Genomic DNA, 24,411 nt, shown 5'->3' with positions numbered 1-24,411 from the left:
TCACAGCATCTTCACATTTCACCGCATCCTCCTGCAAGTTCCCGCGGCACTCCGGCACCTAAGGAGAAGACGAGAACAGCAAGGTGAGTCAAGGGAATACACAGAGGAATATCCCCCATAGACTTGCCTGATTTTACCACCAGGGGTACTATTCTTCTTCATGGGTCGGCGCAGCTTCCACTGCATCCTAGCCGAACCCCGGCCCCTAAGGGGAAACAAAAGGACAGCAAGGTGAAACAAGGGACTAACAAGGGGAACCCTCCTCACCACAATAGACTTACCTGGTTTTACCGCCGGGGGCATTATTCCCCGAGACTTCATACTTTCTCTCAGCGCCTGAATAAGGGAGAAAGCAACAGTGAACATATGGACATTATTTTATCGAACTGTGTTGGATAATACAAATCCTTACCAGAACATTACCGGTTGCCACGAGGAACTCTTCAGTAGGGTCAAGCTGCAACCTGCAAGGAATCGGACAAGAGTGAAAGTCAGGCATTTGAACTCTTACGAACTACATACTTACGGCGTCTTGCTGGGAATATCGGAGTCAATATTGTCCTGGAACTCACCAATCCCTTGGAGCCAGTGAAGCAACTGGTTATCTACGCGCCCCTGTGCTCAATGCAGGATGGAGAGCTCATCTTTTCAAATCATCAGGTGAGACTATAAGAGGGGACATCCAAGGTGATCAGTGGGGAGAACAGCGGGGTGGGGGGATTTACGCTCAACTCCACGGGTGGTTAATTCCCTTTCTCCATTTGCAGAAGAATATTCCTACGGGCCAAGCAAACGAAGCTAGGTGGGCCAGTCCAGTCCGTCATCTCGGCTCTACGCGTCACATTGGTGGAGACCGCAGCAGTCCAGTCCAGATCGACGCCTATGTGGGAGCCAGGTGAGCGTAACAACACCGCAATGGTGGGGAATCAGCCAGGGAAATGTTCATCAATACATTTCAAAGCTTCTTCCGGTATCGTGAACCATGAAGGTTTTGCGCTCCTGCTGTACAGCAACGGAAAAATGTGGGTAAGGATGGATCCTTGCTGCCCCAAGAAGCAGCTCCCGCTTAGCCCTGGCCGCTTTTAGGAGGGCATCGCGGTCCCGAAAATTTAAGATTCTGGCTATGATGGGACGCAGAGGCGGGCCTAGTCTGGGCTTCGCGGTTAGGGTACGGTGGGCTCTTTCAACTGCTAATTGCGGGGAGAGTTTCAGCGTATCCAGGAGTGTTAGAAGAATACGTTCCACAAAGTCCTCCATGGGCTCATTGATATTGTCCTCCGGTATTCCGACAATACGCAGATTTCGTCTAGAACGAGATTCAAGATCGTCATTCCTTCTTTCAACTGCTAGCACCCGACTGGAGAGTGTGTCCACCGCAGCCCATAGGGAGCCCAAGTCATCCTTAGTGGCTCCCACGCTTGTTTCGATCTCGGCTACACGGCCAGTGGTCTTCTCAATATGAGCTTTTATGGAGGAGATAGTGCCATTCATGTCATCAAGTTTGGTATGTAATGTGGTGAACCCCCTCACGAATATACTCCAGCATCTTCTGCGAGTCATCTGGTGCCGGATAGGCTGAGGCGGTGGGTGTCTCTTCCAGGGTCTCGACCTCCGGTTTGGCCGGTGTTTTTGCAAACATATTGAGCAAACTCTGCTCTTTCCCTGCTCCAGCTCCTTTGGTCATGGTGTCAGTGCAGGGAGGGTTCCAGGAGTATGGGTAAGCCTGGGTGGTCAGAGGTATTGGAGTTCTGTTGTAACGATTGTTGCAGTGAGGGTATCTGAAAAGCCAATTGTATGGACCTGTCTTTAAGCTGAGCCGTGTCAGATTCTGCTGGTCGGGTTATGATCTCGACCCCTTTAGAGACTTGCAAGTGTGTCCAGCAGCAGTTATTTCTTAGCTCTGACCCCCTATGGGTTCGCACCAGATGTCGGCGTCACAAATTCAGTTGATCTGCATCTGTAACAGTGGTGGCGGGGGACCACTTGGAGGATGTACAGCGAGGAAGCCGTTGACCAGCGCGGCGGTTAAGGGGGGCCAGCCGTGTGCAGGATGGGTGCCGGTGGTCAGTTCTAGATTAAAATGTAGGTGCCTTTCCCCGTCTTACTACGTGTGAGAGAAAAAAATCAAATAGCAGACAAAACCCCTTGTCGGGGAAAGAGGCACTGAGACCCGGCTGCAAGAGTTCAAAGGATGGTTTATTTCTCCAGCTAGGAAATAACCCAAAAACTCTCCCAAATCTCATTACATCATTCTTGTATTTATATTAGTTAAAGTAACTCTAACAAAAAAATGCTAAATGGACCCGATTGGCCAGATGGTGTGGTGCTGTAGGTGTGGGTAGCATCTCTTCCTCCTGGTTGGCTGAGTAGCTGACGGATGTCAAACATCTTGTGCTCCATGCAGGTCAGGGTCCGGTCACTGTGGTCACTACCTAAGATAATATGTTGCACACTAAATAACAAACTATTTAAAACATTTTATGTTACTTGTCACATTTCTACATAAGTCACACACAATGATTGTCAGTACAATTGGGTCATTCGTGGCTTTAATTGAAGGCCTTGACCTTTATTGTGCATGTAAAAGAATCAGGCTATGTTTCGCATCTCTTCTAGGTTTCAAACTCATTAGTACAAGTAAAAACATATATAGTAGTAAAAATGCTTAAGGTCAGTAGTGGGTGTGTTGGGTGGGTTTCGCAGCACAGGCGAGGGTCTGGCACTTAAAAGAAATACCTTAGAGGGGGTGCAGGGTCAGGATGGCAATAGATTGTTCTAATGGGGGTTGGTGGCTTGCACGTTTGAGGACGAATCGAGCAGAAAGTGCTTAGCTCATCCTGGTTCACATGCCGGTTCTCAGATGAACACTGATCTCAGAGGAAGAAAACTGTAGCATATTGATTGTTGCAACTTTCTCCAGCTTCAGCGTGAGAATGGAAGCGCAGAGCTTTCCTTCGCAGGGGGAGTGCAAGGGTGGGGGCCAGCCAGCTGCCTGCGCGCCGTGTCTGTCTGTCTGTCTGTCTGTCTGTCTGTCTGTCTGTCTGTCTGTCTGTCTGTCTGTCCTTGGCTGCCGCGGTGGAAGGGGAGCTGAGCATTCCTGTACTATCGCAGTGAGGTCTGTTTACCCAAGATGGAGTCGAAAGGGGGCACAAAAGATGGATGTCCTGTGTCTTGCTCAGTAGTCCCATCTATGTAGCAGTCAACCATGGTTAACTTTACATAAGGGCAAGGGGCAATCCCACTACCGGAGGCACATGGTCAAAGCCTTGTACTGAGGAGCGTACGATGCGAGGGGGCCTGAGGACCCCTCGCTCCCATACACTACCAACGGTTGGGACCCCATGGAATGAAGAATGTAACCCAGCGCTGTTTAAGGCTTATTAAGTTGTCCCAGCAGAGTTCATATCCCTGCCTTGTCCGCCTATGAATGCGCCTCTGATTCTGGTGTACCCAGAGTCGTTAATTCATTGTTGAGCCAGTAGCAGTGGGTGGGGGGGGTCGTTCAGAGGGGGGTGCGGCCCCCAATTGCCTATCTAAGGCAGCGTCCGGGGGGCCAGCCGCGTGCCGTCCGGGTGCCAGGGGTGTGGACAGGCCAGTACCACGGACCGGGCCAGGCCGCAATCGTTGTGCCCTGAATACCAGGGCAGGAGTGGGCTGCGCACGATTGGGGGGGGGGGGTAGCGTAGTGCCACCCGGGGAGGTCAGCCACCAGTGTCCATGTGAATGAGTGGAGGGGAGACTCCCTTCAATTTGGAAAAAAAAAGTGTCTTCGGGCACCGGAATCGCCCCCCGCAGAGTGCCAGGGCCGAGAGAATCCCCTGGTGTCGCAGATCAGACTTGCAGACCACCACTAGCCTCCATTGAGCCTGGGGGGGGAAACAAGGGAGCCCCTGCGGCCGCGGGGGGCCGGCGCCACTGCAATGCAGGCGTACCCCGCAGGGGCCCCACACCTCCCGGGGCTCTTACCGTGTCTTATGTTCTTTGAGGCGTGGGTCCGTGGAGGCAGACAGCAGGGGGGGCAGGCGTCCAGCACACCAGTGCGGGGCCAACGGAGGAGCTGCAGTCCCACCGCGATGCCCCCACCCACGAGCGGGGGGGATCCGCGGTGTGAGGATCACTTTCGGGCTGGTGGGGGGCCCCCAGCGGACCTCGGGTCGACCCGCTCTGCAGCCCCGGGGTCCCCTAATCCGGCACAGCACAGGGGGATGCAGGGAGCACACAGTACAAAGATGGCCGTATGGCGCGTTTTCGGGGCCGAGACGCCCCTCCCCCACGAAGGCCGGGAGCGCCACGGTGCACAGCAGATGAAGGGGCCGCAGGAGCTGGAGCCGCCACACTGTATGAGCCAGGTGCACACAGCGCTGGTTCTTGCTGTAGCCGTTTGTCCGCTCTCATGGGGTTTTCCTTCCTGCAAGTCGGTGGGATTGTGGTAAAGGAGGTCCCATAGAGGCCACAGCGAGAAGGGAAGGATCTGCTGTGTGAATAAGGTTATTTTTTAAACTAAGCATTCTCCCAGTCCGGAGCTCAGCAATCGGGCCGCCATCAGCATGCTGCGCAACAGCTTCTGTATTGAGTTCTGCCGACCATCTCGATACCGGCCACCAACATCCTGATATCTCCAGAACACCTGAATATCCTGCTGCAAGAGGTGGAGATCCTTCAAGAAAAGGGTGCGATAGAAGTCGTCCCCATTCTACAGGTAAACAAGGGTATATAGTGTACTTGCTTGTACCCAAAAAGGATGTCGCCATGTGCCCTGTGCTAGACTTGCGGCCACCGAACAAGTTTGTCAAGCCTCAAAAGTTCAGAATGACAACATTGCAGGAAGTAATCCCTCTGCTAACACGGGGATTACATGGCAACATTGGACGTGAAAGGTGCATACTTTCATATTTCAATGCTGCCAGTGCACAGAAAGTACCTAAGTTTCACGATAGGACAAACACTATCAGTTCAAGGTCCTTCCCTTCAGCATTGCCTCAGCCCCAAGGGCATTTACAGAGGTGCTGGCTGTAGTAGCAGCTCACCTGCGCAGGTAGTCCATTCCCGTTTATCCTTACCTCGATGACTGGCTAATAGGGATTCGTACGGAACATGCCCATCAAACGCCCCAAAGACGGTAGATGTATTCTTCAATCTGGGATTCTCAATCAAAGAGAAAACGTCTAGCCTAGACCTGAGCCAAGTCAACCAATTTCTGGGACTCTTAATTCGGACAGAGACGGCCTCGTCTTCCCCTCCGAGAAGGTTCAAAACATGCTGTTCCAGATCCCTCACTGTGTAGCCAGTTGCGAGGTGACTGTTAGGGATGATTGCCTCCTGCATTTACTTAGTCCCACACACCCGTTTGTGCATGCACCCTATGCAAGAGTGGCTCAACAGCCAATGGTGTCAGGCCAGCGGACAAAGGGACGATCTAGTGGTTGTCTCGGCAGCCCTCCTTCTCTCTCTGCAGTGGTGGTCGAGGGACAACCTCTTACAGGGGAAAATCTTCACCACCCCTGCAGTAGAAGCCACTCTCACCACGGACGCATCTCCCACGGGGTGGGGGCTCACCTCCATCACACAGCGTTTAGTCCCCAGCAGTAGCAGCCAACCACATAAACCTGCTGGAGTTGTTAGCAGTGTTAAAAGCCCTGAAGACCTTTCAGACACAATTACAGGGGAAGACAGTACTAGTCCTCTCAGACAGCACCACAGCCATGTATTACTTGAACAAACAGGGGGGCACGCACTCTCCAGGGCTATCAAAACTGTCCCAGAACATATGGAAGTGGGCTCTCAGACACGGGATGTTCCTTGTGTCTCCACATGTTCCAAGGGAACTCGATCTTCTGGCAGACGTGCTCAGCAGAGACTTCCCACTACCCTCAGAGTACGAATGGCGATTACACGAAGACATTGTCTCCAACGTCTTCGCAGAATGGGGCTTCACGCAATGCTGGAGAACGCACAATGCCCACATTACACCTCCAGGTACCTCCAGAACCGATCCAAGGGGCACGGTCTCTGGGTAACATGGTCAGGGTAATTTGTCTACGAACTCTCTCCAACCCTCCACCTCTCCCCCTAGTCAGCAGGATAGTGCACAAGATGCACCAGGAACCAGTCACAATGATTCTGGTGGCACCAATGTGGGCCCACCAACCCTGGTGCTCCCATCTGATGGCGATGTATATCTCCCGTCTGATGAAGCTACCTTGCCCATACAACATGCTATCACAAGACAAGGGGGGAAACACTCCATCCATCACCGCAAACTCTCAATTTAGCGGCCTGGCTCCTGAAGTCAGAGTTCAGGCACCTCCAACTTCCTCAGAGATGCATGGACATACTTAGAGAAGCAAGAAAGCCTAATACTAGGCAGTGCTACTCCAATAAATGGAAAGACTTTATCTGGTGCAATTCCAAGAGCATCAATCCCATAGACTGCTCACCAACACACATTGTTGTATACCCGACTCACCTACTTGACTCGTGTCTGGTTTTTAATTCCCTGAAGGTCCACATAGCTGCTCTTTCAGCCTATACCATGTCCCAGAAAAATGTGTCGTGGTGGACGATCCCAGTGATCACTAATGGGTTCTCCCTTTAAACCTATGCATAAGGCTAACCTTAAAGCACTCACAAGACCGCCTTCCTAGTGGCGTTCACTTTAATCAGAAGAGTTAGTGAACTACAGGCCCTTTTAGTTCAAGACCCATTTGTCACAATTCACAAAGACAAGGTGGTTCTACGCACTCGCCCACGGTTTGCGCCTAAATTCATTTCAAAGTTCCATGTGAACCAATCAATGGAACTACCCACCTTCTTCCAGAACCCCACTAACGTGGCAGAAAGAAGCACTTGATGTGCGCAGGGCAGTCATATATTATCTGGAAAAGACTAGACCACTAAAGAAACCAAACCAGTTTTTTCGTTTCAGTGGCGGCTGGTAGAGAAGGGGTCCCTGTCTCTAAATCGGCCATTTCAAAGTGGATTGCAAATTGCATCACACTCTGCTACACTCTTGCCAAGGGAGATCTGCCCTCCAAGCCTAGAGCACACTCTTCTCGGGGCACAGGGGCTTCCATAGCATTCATCGCAAATGTTCCTCTCAAGTCCATTTGCAAAGCGGCAACCTGGAGTTCTGTACACACCTTTACAAAACACTACTGCCTAGATACTCATTCTAGGTCTGATTCTCAGGCAGGTGGGACAAGCGGTACTAAGACCTCTCTTAACTACTGTTTCTTCTCACATCCCACCTCCAACTCTGGGTACTGCTCGCTAGTCTATGCACAGCATGTGATTCTAAGCATCAGAAGACATTTTAAGGCGCCTATACAACAAATGGTGTTTCAAGGTGCCACAAGACAAAAAAGGGGGGCGAGCACAAGGGCGAAAGAAATATAACGATCCTGCTAGGCCTTTTGACACTCGGATCATGCAAGTGCAGTAACGTGGAGGCAGTGCGAGGAAGGGGGTGGACTGGGCGGGCACTCGTGCCCTGTCGAACTAAAAGGGAAACCAGGCAGCCAGTCACTGGGCAGACAGAAGCGTTAGTAGGTAAGGGGACATAGGGAAGGAAGAAGAGAATAGGAGGGTCTTGAGGAGCTTCCGGGAACTTAAGAAATCCTGCTCAAGCATGAGAGTGGCAGGGAGACGATTCCAGAGGGAAGCTCCTGCGGAGGAGAGAGATCTACCCCGACTCTCTGCTTAGAGAAGAGTCGGATCTGCAGAGAGTTGGAGCTGGAAGATTGAAGGGCTCTAGCAGGGAGGTATTTAGGGAGTGAGATTTGGATGTAGCGTGGTCCGAGGTCCCAGAAAGCAGTGTGGATGATGCAGAGGGTCTTGCAACCCGATAGCCAGTGGAGAGATTTTAGAACTAGAGGGATGCAGTCCCTGAGGTTGAGGCCAAGGATCAGTCTCGCAGTCCTATTCTGGATTAGTTGAAGGGGGCAACGGGAGGATAAAGGAAGATGGAGGAAGAGGCTGTTGCAGTAGTCCAGCCTAGAAAGGACCAGAGCTCGGGAGACATTGAGTTTCTGGGGGAAGGTGAGGAAAGGGAGATTGCCTCTGAGTAGGTGCAGCTGATAGTGGCCCTTCTTGGCAAGGTCACCGATGGGAGGAGTCAAAGAGCGCTCCAGTTTTTGCCTCAAGTGAGGTGAGGGGCGGGGACCCATAGAGGAGGGAGCTGGGGTTCCATTGAGAAGGATCTGTTTTACTGGCATTAAGGCAGAGATCATTGGCAGCTCACCCTGCCTGCATAGCAGTCAAGCATTCAGGGATGAGAGGGGAGGAAGAGGCAGTTGAGGAAACCTGACGAAGAGCTGCGTGTTGTCTGCAGAACACTGGAAGTGAGGAGAGTAGGAGATCGGGTGGGCCAGAGGGGCAAGGTAGATGGTGAAGAGCCACATGTGGAGAGTGAGAGGAGAGAGAAAAGGGCCAAATTGAACCTGGGAAGGTCGGTCAGAGAAGAAAGGGGTCAGCCAGCCAAGTGCCAGGCCTGTGATGCTAACAGTGTCACATTGCTGATTTATTAGAGTGGCATGACTGACTGTGTTGAAGACAGAGTAAAGATGCAGAAGGATAAGAACGGAGAGAGCTTTGGAATCGAGATAAGAGATCAATTCGTCACAGGTGTTCACGAGAGCAGTTCCTGTGCCTCTCGCTGCTCTGAAGCATGACTGGTGGTCGTGGAGACCGCCAACGTGGAGACAGCCAACAGCTTGTGTGTTGGGAGATGACCAGCTTCTCCAGGTGTTTACCCAGGAAGGGGGTGAAGGAGATAGGGTGGTAGTTAGGGTGGTAGTTAGCTGGCAGGAGGGGTCGGAAGAAGGCTTTTTGAGGAGAGGATGCACAAGAGTGCTTGAGGGTTAGCGGAAGGAGCCAGTGGCAAACAAGTGATTACAGAAATCTACCAAGGCTGGCGCAAGAGAGACAATGTTGTCCTTGATGGTTCTAGAGTAGCAGGGGAGCACCTGTTTGGAGGAGACTTTCATAGAGAGGACTTGTCTAGAGACCTCATCCGGTGCTCCACTTCCAGGTTTTTCTCCTTCCTCCAGATTTCTCCCTTTGGTACTCAGTTCCTCCACTCCTCCTTGCTTCTGTGTCTTTGGTTTTCTCTCTGCCTTGGCTCCCTTTTTCTGTCTAACCCCCTGACCCCCTTTCCGCTCCCCTCCTCCTCACACCCCCCCTTCTGCTCAAACCCCCTCCTTAGCTCCCGACAGCCCCCTCCCCCACCCACCCTGCCATGGCTTTCTTTATTGGCCTCCCCCCTTGCTTTGCTTTCTTTCGCTGCCCCTTCCTCTGCTTATGTTCTTCATTCCCCCACCGTAGCAGACTTTTTCCATCACTCCCACCCCATGGCTCACTTTACCTGCACCCCACTCCTCTCTCTGGCTACCTTCCCCCACACCCCTGCACACTTTGTCACCCCCAACCCATTTGGCTCCCTTTCAATAGGAACACTGTAACAATACCCTAAAGTGGGGTAAACATTGTTGCCATAGCACACAGGACTCTTAAGGTTTCAAGACAATACTAACACTGAATTCTCAATTTAGTAAGGTCCTTAACCCCGATTGGCATCAATATGTACAAAAGGCACAGTTGTTGTGCTTCCAAGAAACATGGACAGTTTGGTGCTACAAAGCAGGGTACCCAACGTATGCCAGATTAGCTGAAAAGGGTTGACCCGCAGGGTAGATCCAGTGGGGGCTACTTTGCTAGGTTATGGTTGATGTTTTTACCAGACGAGTAGTCTCCCAAGTTAATAAGTTTGCGAGTAAGATTGCTTGACAATTCAGATTCATATTTACCCAACATCTTTTTAAGGCCCAACGTTGCTGTTCTGGGATATTCTTTCACTCTGCTTGATTTTGCGCCAACGATTTGCAAAGAACCAGAGGGTGGGATGATTATATTGTGTGGGGATTTCAATATGCAGTTTGACAGGCACACTACTTGTAGAGACAAGGAATTTGAAGAAAGGTGAGCCAGACATGAAGACATTCAGTATTAATACTTAATACAGTAGCCTGCGTAGGGGAATGGTCCCCACTAGATATACTCAGACTGGGGCTGGCCTAAGTGTGCCCACCAGGCAGACCAAAGGGTTAAAACAAAGGGTTAGGTAGCCAGCCAATCTGGTTCACCCCTAAAACTGCCAATTGCACCCTACACGATGCAAGATGGACAGGCTAGGGCCAGGAGCTGGTTTAGGAGTTCATACTTCTATAGAGGGTGTAGGACGGGGCTCACAAAGCTTACCTTTTAAACTCCAAAAGTGCTTTATCTTGGAACCATGCACAACCTGTTGGCTTTGCCAAAGCTTTGTCCAAGATTGATATGATGTGGCATTTATAACAAGCCTGTACACATGTTTCTAGAGATCATAAGACTTCCTGCACCATACAGAGGGTCTCACCTGGAACTTTGACTGAGGCACTCGGCCAACTGACCTGGTAGGGAGGGACTGCTTAATCGATTAGCGGTTTATAATGACATGGCGAGGAATTTGGTTACTGTGTTTAAAGCTCTGTTGTCTGACTTTTCTGCTTGCAGTTTCTCCTGCTTTATTGACTTCAATTGCTTTTACTGTGGGTGATCTCACTTTGAGCTCACCAAGTGTGAAGCTACAGTAATAACTGCTTGACCTTTACTTGATCTACTTAGCGATCAGGCCTATTCAATGAATATATTTGTGTACTCTATTTTGGATTTATTGCACCACACCAGTAGCCCCCAAATTCCACCTCTCTGCTTGGTCTGCCTCAACTAGTTTGTCTAGACCCAAGTGCCAATTGCCATGGCCATCAACTAGGGTCGACTCATACCCCTCCTCCCACCCAACCCACCCCAGGGCTCAGCCTGAAAATCCATCGTAACCTACTGATCGCTTTGGTTGCATAGTCATCCCTTAGAGGTGAAGGGGGTTAAACAAGTATACAGATTAACACAGTATCACTTTGAATAAAGGCATGCACCAGAGGTTATGTTCCTAAATGGGATATTTTGTGAAAGCAAGTTAAGGATTTGCTTGCAAGTTACAGTAAAGTAATGAAGTAGGAAGGTTCTATAGGAGTGTCTGTTTGACAATATTATTAGCATATTTATTGAACGGGAGGCAAGAGCACTTTACAATCAAAGGGGGAAGAACTTGGTCAAGGGAGTTGAGAGCCAATAGGGGAGGGGGGGCAAGCATTTTGGCCGCAAGGGACCTACAAACAACCAGGGAAGGAAACTGTGGGGAGCAGATCATCCAGTCTCTCACAGGGTGAGGAGTTGCGGGTGTGTGGACCTAGGTTTTAAGGGCGCCATTCCTTGAAGAGGAGGGTCTTGAGCTCCTTCATGAACTGTAAAAGTGAGGGGAGGGGGCAAGTCTCATGTTGATGGGGCAGGATGGGTCCTTGTGGGACTATACAGGTGATGGGTGGGGTTGGTGGTCTGAAGAAATCCATTTGTATGTACTGGTGGTGATTAGCAAGGTAGGATTTCAACCATCCGAGGACGGTCTCCCTTATCCCCACGTAGCAATATAGATTATCACTGAGTGGTGGTCTACTGTGGCGAATGCTACTGAGAGGTTAAGGAGAACATGGAGGCAAGGATGGCCATAAGGTAGCGGTTTCTGTGCTGCGTCTGAAGCCAGATTGGTAGGACTGAAGAAGGTTGTTGGCTTGATGTGCTGGGATTGTTGCGTGGGTACTGCTTTCTCAAGGTTCTTACCTGGGAAGGGGAAGATGGGTGATTCAGTGGCAGTTGCTGAGTTAATCTGCGTCCAGTGTTGGTTTCTTGAGAAGCAGGAAGATTTGTCCTATGATGCGTGTCGAGAATGTTCTGTAAATGGGGTCAGACTGATTGCTGTCTAGGAAACATCGGAGCCATGTGAGATGTTCCTCCTTATTACTTGTTCGCAGGTATACATTTGTCACAATTATCAGATTTCTAGATGTAATAGTTTGAGATTATGTAGCTTGTTTGGTGTTTTATTAATGCAGCATGCCAACGATGCCTAGTAGACTGTCATTCAGGGCAAATGTAAATGAAGACCTGCATGCCAGCCATTTTAATTCAGTCCTTGAGACAATATGATTTCTGCTACAGCCTAGAGGAAGACCGTGAGGTTGAAACACGTGTCGGCTGTTTGCTTTAGAATAAATTGCAGATTATCTTTGAACTTTGCGATTTCTCAGCGCAGTGCGGTTGTGCCTTCATTGAATGAAGTATTTTCGGAGTAGTTGGCTTTGGCAGTGGTGAGCAATGGTCTGCGTGTAGCACAGAGTTCCTTGAGCAGGGTTGAAACAGAGGCACTATAGGACTTTTGCCAAGTCTTTTCTTGTTTTCTCATGGTTTGTTGAAGTTGAGTTCTTGGGTGTAACAGGGTGCAGAAGGTTTAGGCTTGCGCGTGCACTATTTCACTGGGGCATGGCGGTTGACGTTTGTTGCGAGGGTGGTGTTGGGTTTTTGGAGAAGTGAGTTAGTCCTGGTTTATTAGAGGTAGATCGTCCATGTTGAGGGGAGTTTGGCGAGGTCTACTGTGAGAGGCTCCAATGGGAAGTTAATTTTGGACTTAACAATACTTGTCTAGGTCAACCGTAATGCCACAGGTCAAACAGGAAAATTGGGTGCAGTTTTGCTGTTTGTACAGTACCTTGGGCGTACCTGTGGACATTGTGATGAATCCTGCTGAGTCGTCACTAAACCTCATTCTAGAGTCTCCTTCCATGTGGCCAGTGGAAGGCAGCCGCTACATGAGGGAGGATCACATGGGGGGAGACAACGGTCATGGGGAAATGGCGACTCAGGAGAGATGCGATATTCATCCTCTTCTGAGAGTGAGATTCCCCTAGTAACTAAATATCTAATGGCATGCTGTCAATGTACGGTTCCCTTCCCTAGGACATCCCAAAGTACAGAACATAAACTCTTATTATTTATTTTTTTAGCATAAAAGTGGTACATTGAAGGTTTATAAAGTTAATATCAGAACTTCTCATTTTTATCATTCTGCCTTATGTAGAGGTTTAAAACCTAATCATAAAAAGAACAAATAAATTATGCTGTCCAAGTCCCGCAATAGGACGAGGAAGCGGGACTCAGTTGATGAAGTATCATGAGCAGTCTAGTTTTGATAGCACCTGAGCGGGACCTTTAAATATATAAATGGGCTCCAGGTGCAGGAGGGAGGAGAAGCTGATGGTGTAGTAGTGGCGATAGCAGGACCCTGTAGATGCTGAGAAAGCTTGGCCTTTCAGAGATTGCGCAGATGAAGCGCTCTGAAGGAAGCTACGCTGTGTGGGGAGCAAGTTCCCCACACGCTGTGGGCTGCTCCTGTACATGAGGCACACCAGAGATCACCCACAACTGTCAAAGCTTCTGTGAAGGACTGTACGGATCGTTGCAGTCTGTGTGGGCATAAGTGCCGAAGGCCCCCAAGAGACCCACAAACACCAGTGAGTCAGAAGGAGACACCGAGACTGAAGTGATTTGGCTTGAAGCAGGTGATCCTGGGGCACTGCGAAGGAGACCTCTAGGTGAAATTTATAATTTTGAATATCTAACAAGCGAACTGAGGCAAACTGGGCACAATTCTCCTAACCACGGATTCCAATTTGGGGACAGCTGTAACCCGCATTGGCAAAGCAACAGAAGATTAATATTAACGCAAACTGAGCACAACCCTCCTGATAAGGGATACCATATTTGCATTGCCAGCAGCCAAGAGGTTGCACAAATATTAAACAAAGGCCGCAGGAGCAAAGCCCTCCTTATTTATATGAGACCAAGGGGGATAAAACTAACTTGAATTTCCTACAGCAAAGAGGCAACACGAATAATACCGAAACCATACCAATGTGGGAAGAGCTGTAACCCATTTTAAGAGCCGAGAGACTATCAAGAGAAGCAGTTGTTCTAACCTCCTCACTTAGAATCCTGGTGTTGAAAATTTTGAAACCCGCACGACCACAGAATACAATTGTAGTAGTATGAGTTTTATCCTGGCAGGCGAGTATACCAGGAAAGATGTTGATTTAAAGTACTGTTTTTGTGGTAAAGAGGTGTGTTGGAAAAAAGGTGTTACATCCATCACATTGTCTTGTTGAAGTGTTGCATTTCAGGAGGTGTTTACGTAAAAGAAGTATGATTGATTATTAAGCTAGCCTCACTGAAGTGTTTCTTTTGAAGAATGTGCTAATTGCTTGACTTTTGAGAAAAATCATTTATCCTGAAATTGTGTTTTGAGGAAAATACTTTTGTTTTGCCAAGCAAGAGACTCTGGAAGATTAATAGTTCTAAGTTGTGAGCAAGCCTTTGGAAAGAAAGAGATTCACTTTGCCAAGTAGAAGGATCTTGTCCTTGGCCTCAAGCCCACGGATCGTATCATTCCAGGACTGAAATCTCTGATCTGTCTTCCAGTGGCTGCGATGATTAAGTTCAAACCCTCTGCATTGTCCACAAGGCCTTCTGGGGCCTCAATACCTTCAACTCCCTCTTCGTAAATATCTTCCTTCTTGAGCTCTTCGCTCATCCGCCTCCAACTCCCTCAGGGTCAGTCGATTCTCCAAGCAATGATTTGGTGGTAGATCTTTCTCCGGCTTGGGCCTCCCTCTGGAATAGCCTCCCTGCCTCTCTGAAAATTGTGGTGAACCATCTCTGGTTCAGGAAGCACCTCAAGACCTTCCTCTTTGCCCCTGCTTTCTCTCCTCCTCTCCCCTGCTGAACTCCTGGCTGAAACTGCACTCGTCACCTGACTACCCTCTGTTTTATCACCCAGGTCCCCTCCCCACCAGCTGCACACCCTCACTGCCCCCCTGGAGACCCTTGCACTCTGAGGCTGGTTCTGTATCCCTACAGCCTCCTACCAGCACTTGCCACCTGATGTCTGCACTTACCCTTGCACCTGCCACCAGCTGGCCGCACTTCTGATTTATTGTTTCTATTTATTTACTGTTATCCTATGTACTGCACTTCCCCTCCCCCTTCGCACTTTTCCCCTTCCCCATCTCCCCTGCACTTGTGCGATCTCAATGTCACCTGGCCTAGTAAGATCGTTGTCTCTGTCTTCCCTCTGTTCCCCTCCCTTGCCTCGTCGCGCCTTGAAACACCTGTGTAGAGCCGCGTTATAAATGCCATATAATATCATAGATCTTATTGCATGGAAAAAACCTTTGGTGCTATGTTGAATGGAACTTTGTTATTGCACAGAACTTTCTTGAACTTGAACTTTGCTCAAGGTATTCCTGACTTGATCCAGGGGAAGGGAGTTCGACCCTTTTGAGTTCTAACGCTTTTGACTTTGAATTGACGTGTTATCTTGTGGAACTTAAAACAGCCTAACAAACCCTGTATAATTGTGTTGTGTATGTTGGTGTGCGGGTCATATATTTTTGGGTCATTTTTCTTTAATCTTAGTTTCTGAGTTTGTTAGGCAGGGACATCCTTGTTAGGCTAGGGAAAGATCAGCGTTTGTCCAAGCCTTTTTATTTAATAAAATGGCATGTGAGAAAACTTTACCTTTGTGTCCGTCTCGCATCTCTGACTCCTCACAACATGCAGAGGATTACCTGGTATTCAGGCTTTCATAGGGAAACTTGTAGGGAACCAGTGAGATGGCGTGAATTGAAGAGCTGAGCAGACTACTGTTCCTGATGCCGGTTGGCATCATATGGTAAGCACATGGCCCACTTTAAAGGTAGGACTTCAGTTTAGAATCTTTCAGGTACCTTTTCAAAGGCAACCTGAGTGGATGTCAGGGTCCTGATATGTTTGGCTATTTTGAACAGCTGAAAGATGAGGTTTTTGCAAGGTGAGGTGCTGGTAGTGATGCACCACTGTTCCTGTGGTCATGAATCATGGACTGCTGTACATCCACTGGCGATGCCCCTGTTCTGAAGAGGAGCAGAACCACGACCTACTGTTCAGCTGTCTAAGTACGCCTCTGGTGCTGAAGATGCGCACTGTGCCCTGGGTGTGTAGTTCATTTACGAGATGACCCGCTTCGGTTCCTGACGATGCTTTGTCAATTTGCTCTCCTTTGCCTCATGTAGCAGCTGCAGGCTTCTTGCTCTGCTTGTTGCCAGTGCTCCCGGTTCTGGTACTTAAACCTCTTTTTGTCATGTCTACACAGGGAATGAGCCTCAGGCATCAAGTCGTCAAGTTTCTGACTCTGCTGTGTTCCTTCGGGCCAAGCTTCCATCTGCAGACAACTAGTAGAGCTTTGCTGTTGCATCTGGCCCTGGAAGGGTGCAGAATGCGGCAGCGCTTCAGCGATTCCTCTTCGTTTTGGCGTAGTTTTCATTTTTTAAGGATTTACCTTCATGTTCAACTAGGTAATCATTCAGAAACCCTAGAGGTACCAGCTAGTAAGATGTTCAGGCTGTGAGAAATATCTACCCACCGCTATTCAAGGCGGTCTTGACTTTCCCAACAGTAAGTGGCGTAAACCTTTGGAGTGGGGCAAGGCAAGCGAACGTTCACTGCAACACTTAAGTGAATAGCCACAAAGTATATTAGTGAAATGTTTTAGTTGCTTAAGTTAGTTAAGCGATAATGCATGCCCCAATTGAATAACTTCATAAAACTGGGACTTTGCAGTGTGTCGGGACATGTTTGTCTAACCTAGGTTACGTCTGTAATAGTCACCTACGTTGGAGGTACGGTTCAGTGTTAAATATATAGACCATGGTAATTGTTTTGCTTCACTGTTCTAGGAAGTCGAGTATGCAGTGTTATATTTGTAAACTTCGTTCACAAGATGAAGAGCAAATATCTGCTTTAGTGCTGATTATTTCACTGATTAAAGATTTACATGCAAGTAGGTTGACTTTGCAACCACTGTAAATGATTGAGAATAGTTGTCCTTGGGCTTGTGTTTGTTGCATCTGTCTGGTAGCTGATGTTGGATGTCTGGTTACCAAGGAGATGGACCGTGATCCAGTGGCAGTGGCAGGGGTCGGGTAATCCTGTGGTTGTTTGGTGTTCCAGGGGTATTTATTAAACATTCTTGGTCTTTTTCTTAGCAATGTGCTTCTGGCTCTATCTGTTTACACTTGCTTTCTGTTTATGGTAGACAATGCATGGTCAATCTGCAAGGAGTCTTCTTGCAGACCAGGTATGCCTGCCTGGTCAGGTAGCTGTGACTTGATTGTTCCTTCTGGTCTGGAAGCGTGGTAATTGCTGATCCTGCCAAAGGTTTGCCTTCGAAGTGTGACCTACAACAGATTCCACAGCAGACTTTCCTGATGGTCAGATAATGGAGTGTTGGAGTCATTGTCTTGGCTCCTTTAGCAATCATTTCAGCAATTGAGGGTGCAGGTTCCAAATTTGGAGTGAAGTTAAATTGTCCTAACCACCTGCGTGCACTTTTTGTACGCGCATCTGTTCTTCCTTACTGTGCAGTCACAGGCCATTTCCATAAAGGCTGCATCCATATTCTCACACCAAGAAAATCAAGGTTTTGCTGTGGGTCTCCTGCAGGGTTTCCAACACATGATCCCCACAGAGCTCTGCCATGTAACTGGTCTACATATGATGTATCACTACCACAAACCTTCAGTGTTAACACGGCTAACTGAGCATGGTTACTCATCCAGGAGAAGTCATAGTGGCACCTCCCGACCCCCATGAAATGCTTGTTCCCTCAGGGGGGCACATACAACAGTTGTATCCCTAATGATCTCCTAGATTAATGCCCACTAGGATGCAAAGGGTAGGAGAAGCGATTCAGAGAAGCAAAATGTTCAGGCAGACTTTCTGACCAAAAAATAGGAAATTGGGGCTGGTTGGAAACAGTCGTCCCAATCACCTGGATGTATTCAGTCAATACTTTACTAGCCACACAATTCGTGGAAAGTGACACTTTGTTTCTTTCTAGAAGCATCTTCCTGGGCTGTCTCTTCCGTTCTAGATTCAAGCTTAAATTTAGATTCCTATCTGCCTAAGCAAGTAGTAGCCACAACCATATATGGTGTTTGACTCCAATAAATCCAGGAAATAATGATGTGCACACATTGCCAAAAGACAGCACTTCAATGCATTCAATTATTGCCCACTATGTCTCAAGTGAGCAAAAGGCTGAGAACCCGACCCGCCAACATCGTTCCACAGTTTTTATAGACAAAAACCACAAATTACAATATATTCCAGGCATTAGGTAAATACAAATTCCTGTTCTCCTACTGGCTCTTGCCATTTACAACCCTAAAGATCGACATACACTAGTCTATTGGTTAATACGTTACACATGACCTCTCCAAATCCACTCACTGGAGATGACCTAATAGGGTAACTAGTAAGTGTAATCCGCACCTCGTGGCAACAGTACTAGATACACAAACATCCTTTCACATTACACCAGCATCCTAGCCAGTTCCCAGACCTTGCAGCTTCCTGGCCATGAAACTTATCTTTGCAACTACCACATTGATAAATGTTGCTGTCCCCATTACTCAGCTAGGCCAAGGACAGAAACTATTAGTTTGGAGGATGTTAATTTCGCCTGGGAAAAAGAGAACCTCATTGAAAAACCTGTCACGGAGGGCCACTTTGCAGAATTCAATTACTGTATTATTTGTACTACTTCACCCCTCTGTCACGAATTCAGCCGTCCCAAGACTTCACTAGGGGACAGTAGATCTAAAGCCTGTTTCAGTATTTTGGCTTTGCATTGCCTCAACCTGAGGTCTAGCACACACCGGAACACATCTTTTGCAATTATTGTATTCCCGTCTGACAAATGCGAAAGACATACATCGTTACTACATTTGCTCAAACTCCCTGGGAAAAGCTTAATGAGAAAAGATAACAGGAACTTCATCTTTGAAAAAATAACTAATAATATTTGCACTACCTGGCCATCCAGCCACGTACTTTGCAACTTAACAAGTTCTCTTGGATGTGGCAGAAACGAGACCTAATAAAAAAATGGAAGAATCAGTAAAACCTGGAATCCTCACGTTTTGCACGTTTTGAGTTTCGCGCAACCTTTATTTCCTTTTACGTCTAGGACGTAGCATTTGCATATGAACATTGGTAACCGCTTTATTACTAATTTTCATATAGGAAATAATGTAGTTCTGTTGTATAGTGGATTTACATGTGGGTTCCAGGATACGACACCCATAGAGAAGTCATTTCAATTGCTGCCACAAGCCAGTGGCGTCCACATGACCAACTGTGCTGGGGGACTAAAGCTCGGCCCCTTCTGAGAGGGGTGGGGGGGGGGGCGACGACCCTAGCCCTAATAGGCTTAAGGTCTAACGGGGGCACATTATGAATTTGCGTCCCTGATTAGTAATGATCACTGAACACAGTTGCTCGATCACTCCACAAAAAGTTACAAGGAAAAGGCCATCGCACAAGAGGCACAATTCTAACTTTTAACCGCACTGTGGATACTTGAAGGCAGGCAAGCAGCAGGTACAACGGGGTTCGAAATTGCGGGGAGCGATTTGGCTCCTGCTTCAAATCTAGGAATGCCTGGTTAGCTCGAAACTAACCACTGCCCAGAGCAATTTATGGCTCCCCAGGCCAACTGCTGCCTTAAAACATGCGTATGCTAAATTAACTATGGGTATGTGAGAATGGTAATAAAGACACATTAGGACTCGTCTAGCACACATTTTTGCATAATCGATAGTACATAATGGGTAACAACTTCACATGTTGTATATTATGTTGAGGTTAGATTTTCTGTGCACTGCGTACTTGCTCCTGGTTCCCCGGTGGTAGCTCCTGTCTTCTGGGTGATGGCAGACACCCAGGAGCTGGTTTTAGCATTTCCTCGTTCACTCCTAATTTACAGCCCTGCACACCTGCACATCACTTGCCAATAGAGAATCTGGCTTGTTCTTAGAATATAGCTTTTCATATAGTACCTGTTTACAAACGAACACTTTTTAATGGAAGTCAGGCCAGGCTTCCTCAATCTGGTACTCTGCACCTTGCACTACTGTGATAACCTGACCCAGATTGCTTTGTTCTATGTTTGGGAGGGAGGGGATAAGCCCACATTTCTTTGTTTTGTAGTGAGTTCATCTTGTTGCGCTTAGAAAATGTTGTGCACTTCTTCAGAAAACCATGCACAGCATTATTCTCTTTCTATCTAGTATTTATAACACTTAGAAGCAACTCTGGAATATCTGCATCATGTTCTTATGCTAGGGGCTTCCATACTTTTATGCGCACCCCCTTGCCCTCCCCCTTCAGAGATAACTAGTGTTGACACCCCCTTTCCCCTCGAATAGCCAAGCATGTAGATTGTTCAAATAATTAGTCAACAGCCTCCCCATTTTAAAGGACCTCCTGCACCCCCAAATCAGCCCCTCTCCACCGCTCCCCATTGAGGTCAGCCCCACAGTTTGAAGACCACCGTCTTACGCCTAGTAGTTTGTGTGCAAGCCAGTGGAGCATAAGGCTCTGGTTGCGGGTTGCTTTGCACTAACGGTTTGGCTTGAATAATTCACCTGGCTATGCCACTCTTAACGCAGGGAAGCTACTGACTGCCCAGTCCTGGTGTGTTGCTTTGGGTGCATCCCCCCCCGCCCCCCGTCTTGCGCCATTGTGGATTTACTTCAATTGCTGAGCAGTCTGTGTTTAGTACATGCTTACAGAGCATCACTTGTTGGAGTCCCGCTGAGGCGTATTCACAATTGTAAAAGAGAGGTCGTCTTGCTCTGCTGGCCAAGCGTGCTTTCATGCACACAGGCTGTTAGCCCATTCAGCAGAAAGGCCATGCTTGGCATGGTCACCTTTCTTACTGAGAACCTGCCTATGAAGTCCTGTAAAAACAAACAAATAGGCAACTGCCATTTCTGCTGGGAGTAGTACCGTGTTCATTTTCTCTGACATGTTTTATGGCCGTGGCTTGTCTGTAAGGCATCTTCATGTTGCTTCTCTTCACAGATTCGGCGGTGGGCAATCGTGACGGCCAGGATGCTGGGTAAGGTGGATCGCGACGACTATTACGACCTCCAGGAAGTCTTTGCCTGCCTGTTTAAGGTCATCGAGCTGGGCCTGTTTGAGAGCCCAGACATATACAGCTTTTATGCAGTGGAGAAGGGCAAACTCATTCTCTTACCAGCTCATCTCTACGACACCAACAACTACAAGAACTACTGGCTGGGTGAGAGCGGTTCTTTCTGGTTCTTGGCGCTTTACTTAACTTTACCACTTCCACCACAGATCCCTGGATAAGAGTGGCATGAATTAGGCAAACATCACAAAGTGACTCCATCCTCTATACCCGTGAGTTCATAGCGACTGTGCAAACTCTCCACTTGAGGAGAAGTAATCAAAATAAACCTTTTACCTAGCCAGAGGTTGTAGAAGGTAGTCTCTTATCGCCCCACTCTGAAGCAACCCAATCACCCTTCAGTCCTCTTTCCCAAACTGTACCGTGCTCACCAGTCATGCGTTATAGCGTCAAGAGCAAGCTGATGGCCCAAAGCAGTGGGAAACCACTCAAAACGGACCCATCTTTGTTCAACCTCTAGCAGTTTCCAGACACTGTCGCATCACTTGTTAGAAAGGCAGGGCCCTGGAGCGTTTTTTCCGCATGATCAGACACATTCACCTGCCAGTGACAGGTGCCCGAGTGGGAATTCCAGGCCCCCAGAGCAATTTTCTCTGTTGTGTAACCTTAGCTATGCTGGTGCCTCGAAACCGCTCTCCTAATTAAGGTGGAATAAATAGATGGGCAGTCTGAAGGTGGCGTGTGGCTGATGCAACGAACGCTGACTAATCGGCGTGTAAATCGTTTAAATCCTCAAGGTCGCAAAAGTGCTCCGATTAGGTTTTTATAAAGACTGCCTTCCCGCCCTGCAGAAAGGCGCTCATGCCGAGGCTGCACCATGTGTAACCTGGAGAGATTATAGTCTTGCCAGTTAGTACTGACTGCACAGCCCCCACACGCCTGGCAATTAGTCTGAGGGAAGCCCTGCTACCCACGAGCCTAGTGTTTATCCCATCACTTGGGATAGCTGTTTTCAAGGGTCCAGAAATGGAGCAGGTGTTCAGGCATATTGCTTTAATATCAAATACTAAAGGGACGTCCCCCAATGTTCCAGGCCTAGGGACAAAGAAACAACAAAATAACCGAAGGGCTCCCGACAACCGTATCATATAAGTCATGCGGAAAAAAGTCAAGACATGAACATATTTTCTTTGTCGTGCAACACAAACCTTTTCTGAAAAAACTCATTCAAGAGGCATTAGTGATCAAATATATTTAATTTAGTTTTTATTTCTCAAAAGGAATCCATCCATACGGCCCAACTAATGTGGCCTCGTAAGGGGAGACAGTGTTTGACCTCCGATGTAAAGGACAATAAACGCACATGATGTGCAATTCTGAAGTGCAGAAAAGAAGTGCATTAAAGTGCTTGTGCTCGAAATGAAAGCAAAGCCATACAGAGCAACTATACAAATTCACGGCTGCAATGAGGCACATGTCATTGAACACGCAAAGCATGATAGACCTACAAAATGTACAGAAAAAAGTGTTCAACTGTGTTCATATTTGATTCAGAATAGAGTAACCCAAGACCTGCTAACCGCTATATTCCATTTGTTACTCAAACTTTACGACCAGGGTCCGTGTCCTACTCATGCTTGTGCCTACGTCCCCACTCAATGTATGTGCATACGTTCCAACATGGATACGTATGGGGCCTACATCCCCGTCCAGTGTATGTGTACACATTCCAAAGTGGATGTGCTATAGAGCTGGGGTCCCAAACTCCTCTTTAGCCGAGGAAGTTTGAGAATCCTTGCTCGGCCATTTAAGAAGAGTATATGTAATCGCAACCGCCTTCTTCAGGGCAGGCCTTCATAGGTTAACCCTGCAAACAGACATAGGCTGTTTTAGCAAAGGTAACTCTTATTACAGAAATTATTCGGCAGTGTATGTGTTGCTGAGGCCAATCAATTAATAGCTGACCTTATCTTGTGCTCCAAGCACTAACACCAGTGTATCCCTCATTCACGGTCAAAGGAAAGGCTGATGGGGATCAATCCGTTTTTTGACTCATCAACCCTGAAGGATTACAACACAAAGACAAAAGCGTGTATGTGCTTTAATTAGGGAGACCTGAAAGAGCAACAGCCAATACAAAGTCTCTTTAGTAAATAGTGATGTCAGAGTTCACGTGGCTTTTAATGCCACTGTTCTATCGGCAACTCAAGATTACCAAAACTGGTTGTACCCTGTACTTCTACAGAGAAACCACAAACCCCGATTCCCAATAGCTCACATTCCAACCATTAAGAGGGACCCACAGTCAAATGATGTCATTACTTCAACAAAGGTAACTAACCTCAAATTGTTCATGGCAAAAATCAAGTCAAAATGTGCCTCTCCAAGTAGTTAACATGAATTTTTCCCTCTTCTCGCGATGCCGTCTTCTGCCCGTTGTGCTGAAACAGATATGACATGAGACACAGGTATTATTTATTTATTCACATTTGTAGAGCGCACAGCAGCCCGTAGGCATCGTGGCGCTGGTTACATAGATGAACAGGCTTAGTTACATAGTACATAAGACCTAGTGAAAATGCAAACAGTACATTCTTAGTTGGAAGGAAAATCGGAGACAGAGGCAGGTTTAGCATAAATGGGGCGTGAACCAGTCTGAAGCAGAAGGGATGAAGAGGGTGGTTTTTAAGGCTTTCCTAAATGCTAAGAGGGAAGGTTCCGCTCTTAGTGAGTTCGGGAGGGCATTCCATAGTTTAGGAGCAATGTGCGGGAAGCCATTGCCTCCTGCTCTGTTCCTTTTTATGGTGGGGATGCAGAGTTTGTTGGAGTGACAGTCTTTTTGGCCGTGTGGAGGCCTCTTGTGCAATGGTGTCAGAGGCAAGGTGGGGCATTAAGTGTACAGCATTTGTGTGTGAGGGTCTTGAATGTGATTCGTTCTTTTACGGGGAGCCAGTGTGCTTCACGCCTTGCTTGGGTGATGTGTTCCCTTTTGGGAATGTTGAGCGCCGCTCTAAGGGCATTGTTTTCGAATAACCTGGAGCTGATTTAGGTTAGTGTTGGAGGTGCCTGCAAGGAGGATGTTACAGTAATCTAGCTTTGCTCCTATGGTGTCTCTGGCGATGGTAAGGCAGTTTTGTTTAGATAGATAGGACTTCACTTGATTGAGTTTCGTGGTGTGTGCAGAGGCTGAGGCTATGGCATTAACCGGATGTGTCATGGACCATGTTGAGTACAGGTAGACACCTAGAGTTTTGACAGCCTGAGAGACGGGGATGATCATGTTATCTATGGAGAAGTTGCAATATTGGTGGTGAAGTTTAGCTAGGATTTCTTTAGTTGCTATGATCTCGGTTTTATCACCATTGAGGCAGAGTCCATTAGTGGCCATCCATGCTTGGATTGTGCTGTATATCAGATGAATTACTGCTGCATCTGTTTCATAGGACCCTGTT

The 24,411-nt window shown here is 47.9% G+C and overlaps 1 protein-coding gene across 1 annotated transcript in view; it reads left to right on the top strand.

Moving 5' to 3' along the window:
• Window positions 1-24,411, top strand: part of SETX (senataxin) — a 1,477,926-nt gene that overhangs the window by 373,186 nt on the left and 1,080,329 nt on the right. The window contains exon 5 of the mRNA XM_069609306.1: window positions 20,890-21,109. Within this exon, the coding sequence (XP_069465407.1) occupies window positions 20,890-21,109 (220 nt within the window). The remainder of the gene's footprint in view (window positions 1-20,889; window positions 21,110-24,411) is intronic.

This window comes from Ambystoma mexicanum, chromosome 8 (genome assembly GCF_040938575.1).
Source record: "Ambystoma mexicanum isolate Mex_15411 chromosome 8, UKY_AmexF1_1, whole genome shotgun sequence".
Lineage (NCBI taxonomy): Eukaryota > Metazoa > Chordata > Amphibia > Caudata > Ambystomatidae > Ambystoma > Ambystoma mexicanum.
Note: the sequence above shows the minus strand (reverse complement) of the source record. Positions and strands in the feature narration are given on the sequence as shown.